The following is a 17601-nucleotide window of genomic DNA, read 5'->3' on the forward strand; positions in this document are numbered from 1 at the left end:
TTTCTTTGTTTTCAACAGCATTTCCTGAACAACAGTTTACCTGCCAAAATAGCAAGATACCAGCCGGCCTCCCTAACCACTTGCACCCTATTATGTCAGTTAAATTTTGCAACTGTTGTTCAGGAAATGCTGTTGAAAACAAAGAAAGCCCTGAGAATCCCCCTTAAAAAGATGGACTGGCCCAAAACCTGTCATCTGTCACATTTTTAACTGCCTACTTTTTTCACGAAATAACTCTTTTAAGGGACAACTGAAGAGAGAGGGATATGGAGGCTGCCATATTTACTTCTTTTTTAGCAATACCAGTTGCCTGGCAGCCCGGCTGATCCTCCGCCTCTCACATACTATTAGCCATAGACCCTGAATTAGCATATGCAGATCTGGTGTTTCTAACATTATTGTCAAATCTGAAAAAATTAGCTGCATGCTTGTTTCTGGTGTGAGTCGCAGCCAAATAGACCAGCAGGACTGGCAGGCAACTGGTAATGTTTAAAAAGAAATAAATATGGCAGCCTCTATATCTCTCTCACTTCAGTTGTCCTTTAAGCTGGTCGGCCCTGTATTGTTAATGGATACTAGTATCTGGCAGGGATATTCTCTAATAACTCACACTAGTGGCGTGCTTTTACTGTGCGGCTCCAGAGGATGTCACTCATCATGTATGTGTCTACATACACCCTGGTGGGTGTTGGTCCACTAATCACTGTCAGCAACAAGGTACTTGCAATTTGGTGGTGAGCAGCTGCTCAGTTGATTTCAAAGTCTGGCGTCAGTGCACTGTGGTGATGGAGTGATGTGAGCAGAAGTCTCTGCCTTCTCTATCCTGCGTGGCTTGTGTGAGGCCACAGTGGAGGGGTAAAGTTAACTCACCTCTCCAGGTCCCATACATAGCCTATCTTCTTTCTCCTAGGCATCCCGTCTCTATGGTGCCAGCACCATTTGTGATAACATAAGTGTCACAAGACATCTAAGAGGAAGATTATGGGCACCTCCCAGACGGAAAGGTGAGTTAGCTTCATCCCTCGGCAGTGGGGACAGTCGTCAGTCCCGGTGCCGCAGGATCCGTTGGATTAAAATTGCGGAAATGGAGGGGTAGGGATAAATCTTCCAATTACGAATGGAATTTGGAATTCAAGGATTTGATGTAATGGGCTCGATTCACAAAGCGGTGATAACCCAGTTATCACGCCTAAAAGACTTTAGGCGTGATGACCTTTTCACCACTGAGTTATCACCGCTTTTTCCTGCTCTTCGCGCGAAGTTACCGCGCGTACGCGCGTGAGAGCGCGCGCAAAGTCCCATAGGGTTTAATGGGAGCTTCGCGCGAAGCGTCGGGTGCTGCGCGCGCACTTACGAGTTTCTTCTTATCACGCCTAAAGTGAGTTTAGGCGTGATAAGGGGCTTTTCACTGGCGTGCAAACACTTTGCACCGCTTTGTGAATCAAGCCCCATGTGTCTAGTAATAAAATATCAGTGGTGTAAATCACAATTTATCCTTTTCTTGACAGCTCCTTATTGGCTCATGATCTGGTTGACCAATGAGAAAGATATCTCACCCCCTCGAAATAACAGTCACAGTTAACCAGGATATGGCTAAAGATCAGCCCTCTGAGTGGGAGGAGCTTGTGCTTCTTCCTAAGCACAAGTTCCTCTGCAGCCCCGGAACCTTGAAAAGAGGTGATGCTATTCTGTATAGGATTAGCACTTTGCCCAGGTAAATGAAATTTCACATTTTTAATGCAATTTTATCAATGGGCTCACCCAAGTGTTTGACGGGACTGACTGCATTTCATCTCCTTCTTTCCCCATAGGGGAATGCACAGGAAAGATTTTTATTTTTAATAAATGACAAAGAACAGGAAGAAATGTCTGTTAGCAGATGATGTTGCTGAAATTTTTTATATTCAGAGATCTTCAACTTCCATATGCTCTAAACCAATATAATTATCAGTTGTTACTCCAAAAGTCCAATCTGATTTTAAATCGTGCCTTAGCTGCTGGTGGCAATGTTGTATTTTTTTGTTCATCCTTCACATTCAGTATTTTTTCATGAGCTTCCCTGAAAATCTCCTCCCCAATGGCCTCCACCACTCTCTGCTTCCAAGCTGCAAGCTTTGGTCTGCTTTCAAAGACTGCAACTCCGGCACCAACAGCCTGTAACATTACAGAAATCATAATGTAGAAAAAGAAAATTGACAGTTAAAAAGTAGACCCACTTTTAAAAAAAATTGCAAAGACATGTAAGTGTATCACAAATCAACAGCAGGGACATTTTTGTGCACAGACATTGCAGGCACATGGCTGGAGCACAGGTGTGTTTGTAGGTCCAAAGGCAATGCGCTTTGCTCTGCTCCTACCTCCCACTGGGCTAACAGAGATGCACGCAGAGGGTGGCAGAGCTGCTGCACTGCATTCAGCACACCTGTTTCTGCAGGCTGCCCCACCCCCTTCTCTTGATCAGCCTATGCCACTTGTGTGCCGTTGCTTAGGAAGTATTGGAGCCCTGTGACAGTGGGGTGTAGCCAGGTCTGCAGTTTATGCTGGAGTAGCTCTTCTGTGTGCGTTCCACGGGCACCTAGGGCATCACCGTATTTTGGCAGGGAGAGCGTGAGTCAGATCCTTCTCTTTCTTCACAGCAGCTAATCGGCTGTGCTCAGCATGCCAGTGAGTGATAAAACTAAGGCAGCAACATTGCTCCATCATCCACACCCTCTCGCCCCCCACGCATGCGCAGAAGAGTCCAACTGGTGTAGCTGAGCCGGTTACCGGGACAGCTAGCAGGAGAACGGAGGCACTCGGGAGGACGGCAAGGGACTTGGCGGTGCTTAGGGGGCTGGAGGAAGCCTTGGGTAAGTAACAAATCTTTTACATTTGTTGTCTCAGGTTTTCTTTAAAGCACACCTGAATTGATGTACAAAGTTATAAATCACATATTGTGCTTTTTAATCTTGCCTACGAACACCTCTAGAGACGTGTCAACAGTGGATACCAGTTAAATAGGTCCATGTGTGAGATCACGAGATGTGCATACGCAATGCGTGGGAACAATTGCATCTAAACGGGGTATGTGTAAGCTCTCTACATTGCATACCCAAAGATAGCAAACACACGTCTGGTCCAGCATCAGGGAAAGAGATGCTAGACCGAGGGAATGGGGAATTCAGGTGAAAATGGATAGCTCTCCAGAGGTGTCCATAGGTAGGGTTCCAATCACACTAACAGTAGTTACTTGAAAGATTAACTTTCTGAAGTATTCTTCTCATCGGATCCTCCTGAGCATAGGGGTTCGACTTCCAAACAACTACACAATATAAGGACATTATTCAAAATGCAAGGATGTGAGAAGGGAAAGATACAGTAGATGGAAAGGGAAAATCCTCACTAATGCTGGGAATACATGGTACGTTTGTACCGTGTAATCGAGCCACACGATATATTCCGGCGCGTCCCTGCTCATCCCCGCGGGCGGCTTCTTATCTTCTGTTTATCCTTTTGTTCTGCCCACCAGTATCGAGCGCGGAATTGATCCGGCGGGGTATCGGACGCGTCGGAAATTATCAATCGAGCCATCAGCGGCTCGATTGATAAGACAAATCTAACCGTGTATGCCCAGCATAAGTGTAACATCTGCGGCTGCTGGCACGTCGGGTGTCTCCGCAGCCGCCCCGGGTCCCTGTTCAGGGGTGTTTTCCGTTCCGTCGGCGTCTAGCACGCCGAGGACGGAATTGTCATTTACACAGAGGGTTGCTGTATCGCACGGCCGCGCGCGTAGACAGGCCCTTTATGCTGGGAGGAGGCGTGTCAGCTAACCCGTTGGTCGGCTGACATCAGAGGGGACTCACACCGCTCTGGATTGGTTGATTATTGGTGGGCGCGGCTGTGAGGTCTCCTCTGCTTCTTAAGCCTTCTCTGCTCACTCGCAACCGATCTGCGGTTGCGAATACATACATGTTAGCGCTCAGACCTTAGACTAGTATCCGGTGTGCTTTGATCTGGGAGGATACCAGGGATTTCACAAAAGACTAGGATTATTGTTATTACTGTATATTTGATACTCTGTGTATGACTCTGGCTATCTCTGACTCTGCTCTTGCTTATTGATTCTGTACCTCTGCCCATCTGATCTAGTTGCTGAAACACTGCCTGAACACTTACTACTCTCTTGCTTACTGATTCTGTACTGTATCTGTCTCTCAGTTGCCGAACACAGCCTGTCTGACCTCTCTACTCACCAGTGGGCCCTTGCCACTGGTGAGGTGTTCTAACAGTTCCCACCAGCTCCTCTGGTGAGGTTCTGCCAAACTAGTCAGTTACTGTGTTCTAATAGTTCCCACCAGCTCCTCTAGTGAGGTTCTATCTATCTATCCGATACTGTGTTCTAATAGTGCCCACCAGCTCCTCTGGTGAGGCCTAGTTATTCTACTCTGTTACTGTTGCACCAAGCACTATACACTATTGCATTATCCTGTTAGCTATACCTGCATTATTGGTGATTCTGCAAATCACACATAATCAGACATCTGTGTTGCTACACCGATCGTTACAATAAGGTGGCAGAGTAGTATATTCTTATCAGACTACAACAGGGCAAATAGATGCTGCAAAGCAAACTAAGATAATGCCTGGAAGAATGCTGTAAAAGGTTTGGGGATATAGGCACTAGTGGAATGCAAATGCAATGGAAGTCCAATGTCTGGTGCGCACAATACATTTTTCTAGTCAGATCGATAGAAAATTTCCTGTCATTCGATGATTTCCAATATGTCTGATCTGCTTCTGATCAAGAAAGGGATTGATTTTGAGATCAGTACTGCACAAAATCGATCCCTTTCTTGATTGGAAACAGATTGGACATGTTAGAAATCACAGAAGGATGAAAATTTCCCGTCGATCTGAGAGAAAAATTCTGTTGCGTGTACTAGGCAACATAACAGTGTTCACAGTGTGTGCTTTTCACATTTTGGGGTATATATATATATATATATATATATATATATATATATATATATATATACACATACATATATATACCGTATTTTTCGGAACACTCGATGCACTGGACCATAAGACGCACCTAGGTGTTGAGGACCAGAATCAGGAAAAAGAAATATAACTAAACCTAGGTGCATTTATGGTACAGGGGCTTCTTATACACCTTTTACCCCCTAAAGCTGTCTGAATCTAAGCTACTTTATCTAATCTGCACTAACCCTTGCTGCCCCCCCCCCAGCTACAATAACCCCCAACTACACTAATCCCAATTGCCCCCCAGCTAAATTAAGCCCCACAACCCCTCAGCTACAGTAATCCCCAGTGCCCCCCAACTACTGTAACAAACCACCTACACTAATCTGGAGATGCTACACTGATATGCTGGGATGTCAGTGTAGAGAGAGAAATCCGCATCACACACATTGGAAGTGACACCCAGCACCTCTATCTTACCTTAGGGCTGTGTGGAAGGTCTTGGTGGGCCAGGTGCCTTGGTCAGTGCGGTCACACTGTGCGGAAGCCGCCATGCACGGAGTCCCTCCATCCTCCTCCCAGCCAGGCTCTCTCACTGCTTACAGCCTACATCTTCTCTTTGGGGGAAGGAAACGGGTGATCTGTGGGTTACAGAAGCTCGCTGATGCTCTCCTTATCCTTGCCAGGTACGGCCCCAAGATGGATTCGCTCCATCCTCCCCACCAGACTTCTCCCTTCTTGTTGCCGACATCCTCCATGCATGACCTTAATGCAAGCACAGGCTGGGATCATGCTACGAGGACACTGCACACACTCCTCATTCTTTGGCCATGCCTGGCTACCCGGCGAATCCCTCCAACCTCCACCCAGCCAGGCTCACTCTGCAGAAACGCTGAGGCCTCATTGGGAGAAGTGCAGATAGCGATATACTTCCTCTGTACCGCCGAGCATAAAGATTCCTATTCACGCAGACACCGTTCTTGGCCAACCATAAATTTCTTAATAGGGGACTTCCACCAATCAGAGAAAGCGGCTCAGGAAGTAGCGTCAGACACTACAGCGAGGAACAGCTGCGGTGAAATGCAAGGAAGGCCCGCTGCCATCACACACACTTATTAAAGCTGAAGGGGAGCACAGAGGGGAAAGCCCGAGGTGAGGGAGGGGGGGGGACCGGGCCCCCCTTCCCACCGATGTGTGGCCATGACTTCCCCTCATGCTGCGATCCCTCCACCCCCAATACGGCCCTGAGCGGGCCTATATATATATATATATATATATATATATATATATATATATATATATATATATATATATATATATTGGTAAATAGCATTATACTTGGTTGTGGTGAGGTACACAGTGGTAGCAGACAACCGAACTGAGCGCCCATTGCTTACATTTGCATGTACTTTATTTGGCCTTGCATTGCCTAAGTCAGTAAACATTTGTAAATACCAGAGAACTTGCGCAGGAGAATATATCTAGAATAGACATTACAAATGCACATTTAAACACTAGAGATGTGATGCAGACAACTTTTATAATTTCGGGACCTAGGGGTGAGGTACAAAGTTGCGGTGATATTGCTGTGAGCAGACAGCACACAGCAATATTACCGTTACTACCAGCAGCAGGTTACCACAAGTTACACTATTAACCTAACTCTCAGTAACCGGCCTATAGTAGTAATGGTAATATTGCCGTTCTAATAGTTTACTGCATAACCATGCATTAAGCTTCATCCCCATTCGCATGTTGCTGGACACATTTTCAGCAATGCAAAATGTGTGCAACACATAAGGACATCAGAACTGCCATGTCTAATGTTTCCATGCATGCGTTACAATTCAGTGTGGTATCGCACAAACGCAGTAAATATATGGGATCTGCATTGCATCATAGAGCAACGCAAGTGCCGTGCGTACCATGGGGTTGAGTCACTAATGCGTGATAACTGCTATCACAGCAGATATCACGCGATATGCCGCGCACATCGATTTGAGCGCGTAAAAGATGATAAACGAAGGTTTGAAACAAGCGGGTGATCGCCCACAACCCTTCGTTTATAACGTAATCTTTTACGCACGCAATGTGCCGCGCGTGACAGATCGTATGGTAAATGCTGTGATAACAATTATCACGCTTTATTGAATCAACCCCTATGTATGATGCACGGCCACATGCAGTGCAAGCAGCATAAAAGTGAGGAAGGGGCCTTAGTGGGGGAACGGCTGCTTCTGCTGGAACGTACAGGAACTTGGGTATGGACAAACTCCACTGTATATGCTGTAACTATACACCCAGTGACGTATCTAGAGGGGTGCAGCATGGCTCGTGACCTGGGCGCCACAGAATCATGTTTCCCAGTTAACCAACTGATCTGAGGTCTGAGTGATGGGGAACATGGCCATGCCTGCCTCTGTGCTGCACCGACATGCCTTCCCCTGTGCCTCCCCACCACTGAAACCTCAGATAACATGAATTCTGTTATCTGGGGAACATGGCTACTTAATCTATGTATAAAGGGTGCACTTGGCTACTGTATTTAATTCTTTTCAGCGTTTGCCATAGGTGCAATATTACCCAGGTACGCCTCTGCTCTCACCTGCATTATCTCCACAATAGCCACAAGGTCAGCTATGGAAATCTTATCCCCAGCTATAAACGGCTTATCTCTTAGGAAATGATCCTCCACATTTGTCATTGTAGTATTGAACTCTGCCAACGCTGCATCCACCTTCTTACTCTCAAGCTCATGACCAAGCAGAAAAGGTGCCATAACCTGCAACAAGAATACGTCACTTATCTGCTAAATCACATAGTCTATTATGTTAGCTTTCTTACAGCGGAATATAACCCTGCATTTCAACTTTGCTCTAAAATATTATTTACAGCATATTATATGCAAAAAGCATTTTTTTTTACTAGACCAGCATTGGAAGGGTTAAACACAAAGGTTTAACCACTTGCCGACCGCCCACAGCCCATGGGCGGCGGCAAAGTGGACGCCTAAAGGACCGCAATACGCCTTCAGGCGGCGCGTCCTTTAGGCATGCCGGGGGAGCGATCGCGTCATTGATGACGCGCGCTTCCCCCGGCAACTGGCTCCGCCCACCCGCCGTAACATCCCGCCGGCCATACGGAAGCGCCGGCGGGATGTTAACCCCGCGATCGCCGCTACAAAGTGTATAATACACTTTGTAATGTATACAAAGTGTATTATACAGGCTGCCTCCTGCCCTGGTGGTCCCAGTGTCCGAGGGACCACCAGGGCAGGCTGCAGCCACCCTAGTCTGCACCCAAACACACTGATCTGCCCCCCCCCACCCACTGATCGCCCACAGCACCCCTCAGACCCCCCCTGCCCACCCCCCAGACCCCTGTTTGCACCCAATCACCCCCCTAATAACCCATCAATCACTCCCTGTTACTATCTGTCAACGCTATTTTTTTTTCCCCCCCCTGCCCCCTCATGATCACCCCCCCACCCCTCAGATTCTCCCCAGACTCCCCCCCCCCAGACCCCCCCCCCCCTGTGTACTGTATGCATCTATCTTCCCTGATAACCTGTCAATCACCCGTCAATCACCCATCAATCACCCATCAATCACCCATCAATCACCCCCTGTCACTGCCACCCAACAATCAGCCCCTAACCTGCCCCTTGCGGGCAATCTGATCACCCACCCACACCAATAGATCGCCCGCAGATCCGACATCAGATCACCTCCCAAATCCATTGTTTACATCTATTCTCTCCTCTAAACACCCACTAATTACCCATCAATCACCCATCAATCACCCCCTATCACCACCTGTCACTTTTACCTATCAGATCAGACCCTAATCTGCCCCTTGCGGGCACCCAATCACCCGCCAACACGCTCAGATTGCCCTCTGACCCCCCCTTATCAATTCGCCAGTGCATTAATTACATCTGTTCTTCCCTGTAATAACCCACTGATCACCTGTCAATCACCTGCCAATCACCTATCACCCATCAATCACCCCCTGTCACTGCCACCCATCAATCAGCCCCTAACCTGCCCCTTGCGGGCAATCTGATCACCCACCCACACCATTAGATCGCCCGCAAACCCGCCGTCAGATTACCTCCCAAATGTATTGTTTACATCTGTTATCTTCTCTAAACACCCACTAATTACCCATCAATCACCCATCAATCACCCCCTATCACCACCTGTCACTGTTACCTATCAGATCAGACCCTAAGCTGCCCCTTGCGGGCACCCAATCACCCGCCAACACGCTCAGATTGCCCTCTGACCCCCCCTTATCAATTCGCCAGTGCATTAATTACATCTGTTCTTCCCTGTAATAACCCACTGATCACCTGTCAATCACCTGCCAATCACCTATCACCCATCAATCACCCCCTGTCACTGCCACCCATCAATCAGCCCCTAACCTGCCCCTTGCGGGCAATCTGATCACCCACCCACACCATTAGATCGCCCGCAGATCCGACATCAGATCACCACCCAAGCGCAGTGTTTCCATCTATTCTCTCCTCTAAACACTCACTAATTACCCATCAATCACCCCCTATCACCACCTGTCACTGTTACCCATCAGATCAGACCCTAATCTGCCCCTTGCGGGCACCCAATCACCCGCCTACACGCTCAGATTGCCCTCAGACCCCCCCTTATCAATTCGCCAGGGCATTATTTACATCTGTCCTTCCCTGTAATAACCCACTGATCACCTGTCAATCACCTGTCAATCACCCATCAATCACCCCCTGTCACTGCCACCCATCAATCACCCCTGTCACTGCCACCCATCAATCAGCCCCTAACCTGCCCCTTGCGGGCAATCTGATCACCCACCCACACCAATAGATCGCCCGCAGATCCGACGTCCGATCACCTCCCAAGTGCAGTGTTCACATCTGTTCTCTACCCTAAACACCCACTAATTACCCATCAATCACCCCCTGTCACTGCTACCTATCAGATTAGACCCCTATCTGCCCCTAGGGCACTCAATCACCCGCCCACACCCTCAGAATGCCCTCAGACCCCAGCCCTGATCACCTCGCCAGTGCATTGCTTGCATCTATTCCCCCCTCTAATCACACCTTGAGACACCCATCAATCACCTCCTGTCACCCCCTAGCACACCTACCCATCAGATCAGGCCCTAATTTGCCCCGTGTGGGCTCCTGATCACTCGGCCAAACCCTCAGATCCCCCTCAGACCCCCTTCCGATCACCTCCCCAGTGCATTGATTGCATCTATTTTCCCCTCTAACCACCCCCTGAGACACCCATCAATCACCTCCTGTCACCCCCCTAGCACTCCTATCCATCAGATCAGGCCCAATACAACCTGTCATCTAAAAGGCCACCCTGCTTATGACCGGTTCCACAAAATTCGCCCCCTCATAGACCACCTGTCATCAAAATTTGCAGATGCTTATACCCCTGAACAGTCATTTTGAGACATTTGGTTTCCAGACTACTCACGGTTTTGGGCCCGTAAAATGCCAGGGCGGTATAGGAACCCCACAAGTGACCCCATTTTAGAAAAAAAGACACCCCAAGGTATTCTGTTAGGTGTATGACGAGTTCATAGAAGATTTTATTTTTTGTCAAAAGTTAGCGGAAATTGATTTTTATTGGGTTTTTTTCACAAAGTGTCATTTTTCACTAACTTGTGACAAAAAATAAAATCTTCTATGAACTCGCCATACACCTAACGGAATACCTTGGGGTGTCTTCTTTCTAAAATGGGGTCACTTGTGGGGTTCCTATACTGCCCTGGCATTTTAGGGGCCCTAAACCGCGAGGAGTAGTCTAGAAAACAAATGCCTCAAAATGACCCGTGAATAGGACGTTGGGCCCCTTAGCGCACCTAGGCTGCAAAAAAGTGTCACACATGTGGTACCGCCGTACTCAGGAAAAGTAGTATAATGTGTTTTGGGGTGTATTTTTACACATACCCATGCTGGGTGGGAGAAATTTCTATGTAAATGGTCAATTGTGTGTAAAACAAATCAAACAGTTGTCATTTACAGAGATATTTCTCCCACTTAGCATGGGTATGTGTAAAAATACACCCCAAAACACATTATACTACTTCTCCTGAGTACGGCGGTACCACATGTGTGGCACTTTTTTACACCCTAAGTACGCTAAGGGGCCCAAAGTCCAATGAGTACCTTTAGGATTTCACAGGTCATTTTGCGACATTTGGTTTCAAGACTACTCCTCACGGTTTAGGGCCCCTAAAATGCCAGGGCAGTATAGTAACCTCACAAATGACCCCATTCTAGAAAGAAGACACCCAAAGGTATTCCGTTAGGAGTATGGTGAGTTCATAGAAGATTTTATTTTTTGTCAAAAGTTAGCGGAAAATTGATTTTTATTGTTTTTTTCACAAAGTGTCATTTTCCACTAACTTGTGACAAAAAATAAAATCTTCTATGAACTCACCATACTCCTAACGGAATACCTTGGGGTGTCTTCTTTCTAAAATGGGGTCATTTGTGGGGTTCCTATACTGAACTGGCATTTTAGGGGCCCTAAACCGTGAGGAGTAGTCTGGAAATCAAATTTCGCAAAATGACCTGTGAAATCCTAAAGGTACTCATTGGACTTTGGGCCCTTTAGCGCAGTTAGGGTGCAAAAAAGTGCCACACATGTGGTATTGCCATACTCGGGAGAAGTAGTACAATGTGTTTTGGGGTGTATTTTTACACATACCCATGCTGGGTGGGAGAAATACCTCTGTAAATGACAATCTTTTGATTTTTTTACACACAATTGTCCATTTACAGAGTTATTTCTCCCACCCAGCATGGGTATGTGTAAAAATACACCCCAAAACACATTGTACTACTTCTCCCGAGTACGGCGATACCACATGTGTGGCACTTTTTTGCACCCTAACTGCGCTAAAGGGCCCAAAGTCCAATGAGTACCTTTAGGATTTCACAGGTCATTTTGCGGAATTTGATTTCCAGACTACTCCTCACGGTTTAGGGCCCCTAAAATGCCAGGGCAGTATAGGAACCCCACAAATGACCCCATTTTAGAAAGAAGACACCTCAAGGTATTCCGTTAGGAGTATGGTGAGTTCATAGAAGATTTTATTTTTTGTCACAAGTTAGTGGAAAATGACACTTTGTGAAAAAAACAATAAAAATCAATTTTCCGCTAACTTTTGACAAAAAATAAAATCTTCTATGAACTCACCATACTCCTAACGGAATACCTTGGGGTGTCTTCTTTCTAAAATGGGGTCATTTGTGGGGTTCCTATACTGCCCTGGCATTTTAGGGGCCCTAAACCGTGAGGAGTAGTCTGGAAATCAAATTCCGCAAAATGACTTGTGAAATCCTAAAGGTACTCATTGGACTTTGGGCCCTTTAGCGCAGTTAGGGTGCAAAAAAGTGCCACACATGTGGTATCGCCGTACTCGGGAGAAGTAGTACAATGTGTTTTGGGGTGTATTTTTACACATACCCATGCTGGGTGGGAGAAATAACTCTGTAAATGGACAATTGTGTGTAAAAAAAATGAAAAAATTGTCATTTACAGAGATATTTCTCCCACCCAGCATGGGTATGTGTAAAAATACACCCCAAAACACATTCTACTACTTCTCTTGAGTACGGCAATACCACATGTGTGGCACTTTTTTGCAGCCTAACTGCGCTAAGGGGCCCAAAGTCCAATGAGCACCTTTAGGCTTTACAGGGGTGCTTACAAATTAGCACCCCCCAAAATGCGAGGACAGTAAACACACCCCACAAATGACCCCATTTTGGAAAGTAGACACTTCAAGGTATTCAGAGAGGGGCATGGTGAGTCCGTGGCAGATTTCATTTTTTTTTGTCGCAAGTTAGAAGAAATGGATTCTTTTTGTTTTTCTTTTTTTTTGTCACAAAGTGTCATTTTCCGCTTACTTGTGACAAAAAATAATATCTTCTATGAACTCACTATGCCTCTCAGTGAATACTTTGGGATGTCTTCTTTCCAAAATGGGGTCATTTGGGGGGTATTTATACTATCCTGGAATTCTAGCCCCTCATGAAACATGACAGGGGGTCAGAAAAGTCATAGATGCTCGAAAATGGCAAAATTCACTTTTTGCACCATAGTTTGTAAACGCTATAACTTTTACCCAAACCAATAAATATACACTGAATGGTTTTTTGTTTTTTTTTATCAAAAACATGTTTGTCCACATTTTTCGCGCTGCATGTATACAGAAATTTTACTTTATTTGAAAATTGTCAGCACAGAAAGTTAAAAAAATCATTTTTTTGCCAAAATTCATGTCTTTTTTGATGAATATAATAAAAAGTAAAAATTGCAGGAGCAATCAAATAGCACCAAAAGAAAGCTTTATTAGTGACAAGAAAAGGAGCCAAAATTCATTTAGGTGGTAGGTTGTATGAGCGAGCAATAAACCGTGAAAGCTGCAGTGGTCTGAATGGAAAAAAAGTGGCCGGTCCTTAAGGGGTAGAAAGACTGTGGTCCTCAAGTGGTTAAAGTTCCGTGGAGAGATATGCAGAAGTTCAGATAGATACATTCTATTTAGTTACATGTATCTATTGATAAATGTTACACACTCTTTGGCTGTCCTCCAAGCTCCTTCTCAGTCAGAGAGATGAGTCACATTCAACACTTAGATACATTTATGTAAACAAAATGTATCTATTTCAGCTTCGCGGATGCGTCTGCAGAAATCTCCAGGAACTTTAAAGCCCTGTGTAACCCTTCCAATGCTGGTCTAGTAAAAAAAAAAAAAAATGCTGGTTGCATATAATATACTGTAAATAATGTTTTAGAGCAAAGTTGAAATGCAGGGTTATATTCCGCTTTAAGATTATCATTATTATACATTTCACTTCACAATTTCAGTGATACAAACTTAAAAAAAAACAATTGCATGTTACAAATATGGCTAATACAGATAATATACACACATATTGAATACCAAACGCATCCGATCAATGATGTACTGTCTCTAAAACGTAACTTCTAAATAAAATGGCTCATTTCACTAGTAAGTGTAGTCTCATACTTCCCACCCTCTGTACATATTTACAATCATATGTAAATATGTAAACATAGACTACGGTTATGGACAGGTATATAAGAATAAATATAATATATGCACCCACTGTATGTATATATATATATATATATATATATATATATATATATATATATATATACTTTTTTTTTTCTTGGTTAAATGTATGTATGAATACATGAATATCGATCGTAACAATTTTAATTTCTATTCCTGATTATGATTGTAATCATAATTATGGCAATTATGGCATAGCGATCCACAGTCATAATTGCCCATTACGACCATCGCGTCTTACAAGTTCATATTGAACTCCTCACTGATCGGGATGTGTGCTTACCAGTATGTACAACTTTAAGGCCCCTTGCACACTGCAACTCACCGCGTTACTCTTCCCTGCTTCAAGGGCCATGCAAGTCTATGGAGACTTAGGGTGCGTACAGACATGCGACTATAGTCGTTTGAAACGATCGTTACCGACGGCATTGCCCGACGATCGTTTGTAAAAAGTGCACAAACGATCATTAAAACGACCGACCAACGAGATATGTCGTTGGTAAAGAACGATCCATTCTGCCAGATCTTTTTCAACGACCATCGTTCAAAAAGTAATGTCTGTACAACGATCGGTCGTTGATCGTTTGTTCTCAAAGCTTTGCACATGCTCAAACAGTTCTTTTTGACACTTGTGTTTGAAATCAGTTTATACATCATGTTGCGCACGCAACGCTCGTTCCAAGATCGTTCGTACATGAACGATGTTCAAAGTAGCCTTTCTTCAAACGATCATCGGCCGATACCTCCTTTAACATCGTTCGTCGTTCAGAACGAACGATCGTTATCGTATGTCTGTACGTACCCTTACACAGTTCACACAATGCGGTGCGGGAGAAGTATCCAAATTGTCTCAATGCTGATGCAAAGGCTGCAGTGCATTATCGCAAGAACCGTGCGGATTATGCAGTTATGCAGGTCAATGGGCAGCGCAGGTAGTGTACATGACAAGAGCGTGATGTGACACGACACGCATGCATGGACCAACTGGAATACCAGTGACATACTACATGCTTGCACCGCATCACGCACTTCAAGTATAAAAACAGCCTAAACCTGGAAAGAGGGATCAGTACATCCCCGTGAAACAGAGAAACCAGCCGGGGGAAGTTGTACACTGACAGTCCATCAGTAGGTTTATTTCCAGTTGCAGTATACAGACACAGCCTGTGCCCACTGACGGTTTTTAACAATTTGCACTGAGTACTGGCACTGAGTACTGGCGTGGCATAATTTGGTGGATTGCATTTATTATTGATGGTTTAATCACTGAATCGCCTTTTTAGAATGTTTTTGTTGTTTAAATAACGCATTTACCTTAAGCCAAAACAGTTTGGAGCCACGGAAATGGGTATTAGCATCCTGCCAAGACAGATATTCAACAACCCGGGCACGTTTCTGCAGGTCAGATGGGTACCAGTGGTCAGGCATCTTATACTTCTCGGCCATATATAGGAGCATTGCAGTGCTGGTAAAGAGTGGAAGGTGTGAAGCTAAAATGTGCAAGTATCACCTGCATTCATATCTTTAAATTCTGAGTCCAAGTCTTATAACAGAAATCCTGTTTTATGCACAGATAGGACAGATTCAGCAAAATTATACACATATATACAGGACTGTGGTAGGAATACACCGAGCATGCAATGCATTACATTCATACTGCAGTTGTGTGGTGTTCATACAGTGCTGGTAAAACATACGCAGCAGGTGTGTTTTTAGTGGCCGAGATTCAGCAATGGTGTACCAATCCATTTGATTGACAAAATCAAGTATTAGAGCAAAGCATTAGCACAGAAGTCAGGCAACTGGCATTGTTTATTGAATAATGAAGATAGTAGCCTCAATATTCCTCTCACTTCAGGTTTCCTTTATATTGGGGTCAATTCATAAAAGGCTGTGCGGGAAAAAATCTTGTGGGGAAAATACCGCATTCGGTATTTTAGACTTTTGTGTGCTACTTCATAAACATGTTTACAGTTGCGATAGAAGTTATTATTTATTTATGGTGTTTATAAAGCGCCAACATATTACGCTGCACAAAAGATAAATGGGTTAACATGCAAGGTAGGACATACAGGAAACTGACAACAAAACAAGATCATGCAAATGATTTGATAACAGTACAGTGTCAGGTCAAAATAGAGATTGTTCTAGTCTACAAGAGGGGTGATTAACAGTAAGATTGCATAATCAAGCTGGAAACACTTGGGAGGAGGGCCCTGCCAGAGGCTTACAATCTGAAGGGTAGGGGTGGAGACAATAGGTGCATCTGTTGAGAGGGTGTCCAACAGAATGTGTTAGGTGGCTGGTGTAGAGGGGTATGTGAGCATGAAAAGGTGAGTCTTGAGAGCTTGTTTGAAGGTATCAAAGGTGGGGGCGAGTCTGATGGCTGGTGGGAGCGAGTTCCAGAGAGTGGGGGCAGCCCTAGTGAAGTCCTGCAATCGTGCATGGGACTGAGATATGCGTGGTGCGACTAGGCGCAGGTCATTGGAGGATCGGAGGGGGTGGGCTGGTATGTGCCTGTGGATCAGATCAGAGATGTAGGTCAGGGATTTCCCGAACTAAGCTGGCGGTAATATGTGAAGCTGCCTGAGTTGTTATATTTCTCTGTGCAGAGACAGCATTACAATAAAAGAGGCATCCCCAACTTCCCTTTAGATGTGTATTTTTTGTTATACTGGTTCTGTTTGCCCTGAATCTGCACTGAATCTTTCTATACTGTAAGTCTTTTTAAACAATCTATTGAATTGCCACAGCTTAGAAGAATTTCAAGAAATGTTACACATGCAGACTTTCTGATGTAAAAAACATATGAAAACAGGTTCCCAAGAGGTTAAAAACCACAGCCTAGGGTATTCTGGGAAGCCTTGTTTGTTCTGCTTCATCGCTGCTGCCTGGGAGATCTGTCCCTATTAACTTTGCTCTTATCCGCGCCCTTATCAGCTCTTCAAAGCAGGCGGTATTTTCCGTCCACATACCGCCTGCTCTAATCTTTATGAATTTACATTTACTGACATTTACTAACATGTGCTGGAGGTGTTCACCGCACAAGGCAGTAATTTACCTCACTGCTCAGGAATGTCAGTTTTTCATGCGGAAACAGCTTTTATGAATTTACATTTTGCTAAGTGCTCGGTAAAGTCTGCTGTTTTCAGCATTACCGCATGCGGTAAAGCTTTATGAATCGACGCCAATATGTTTTACCTCTCAGCCAGTGTGAAGTCTCCATCTTTAAGAGCTGGTATCTTGCGAATTGGATTCACTTTGGCAAATTCTTCACTTAGCTGGTCTCCTGCAGACAACAAAAAGTCCATAAAGATGGTTTAAAGAGGAGCTGTTAGGTATAAGGTCTCAGAGAAAATAAACACATATATCAGTAGCTAAATATTGGCTGTACTTACATTACATATGCATTTCACTGTCCACGTTTGTACTTCACAGAATTTTTATATAGTATTTGCAGAGAATGATGCTCCTGACAGCTCATGGCAGGTTCCATGTTTGTCTGTC

The 17601-nt window shown here is 44.9% G+C and overlaps 1 protein-coding gene across 1 annotated transcript in view; it reads right to left on the reverse strand.

The window, feature by feature from the left end:
• Positions 1-1883: 1883 nt before the first annotated feature.
• LOC137522472 (glutathione S-transferase theta-1-like) overlaps positions 1884-17601 on the reverse strand; it is a 31602-nt gene continuing 15884 nt past the window's right edge. The window contains exons 2-5 of the mRNA XM_068242537.1: positions 17296-17383; positions 15409-15559; positions 7571-7747; positions 1884-2154 (exon numbers count right to left, since the gene is read on the reverse strand). Of these exons, the coding sequence (XP_068098638.1) occupies positions 1948-2154; positions 7571-7747; positions 15409-15559; positions 17296-17383 (623 nt within the window). The 3' untranslated portion in view covers positions 1884-1947. The remainder of the gene's footprint in view (positions 2155-7570; positions 7748-15408; positions 15560-17295; positions 17384-17601) is intronic.

Source organism: Hyperolius riggenbachi, chromosome 1 (assembly GCF_040937935.1).
Source record: "Hyperolius riggenbachi isolate aHypRig1 chromosome 1, aHypRig1.pri, whole genome shotgun sequence".
Lineage (NCBI taxonomy): Eukaryota > Metazoa > Chordata > Amphibia > Anura > Hyperoliidae > Hyperolius > Hyperolius riggenbachi.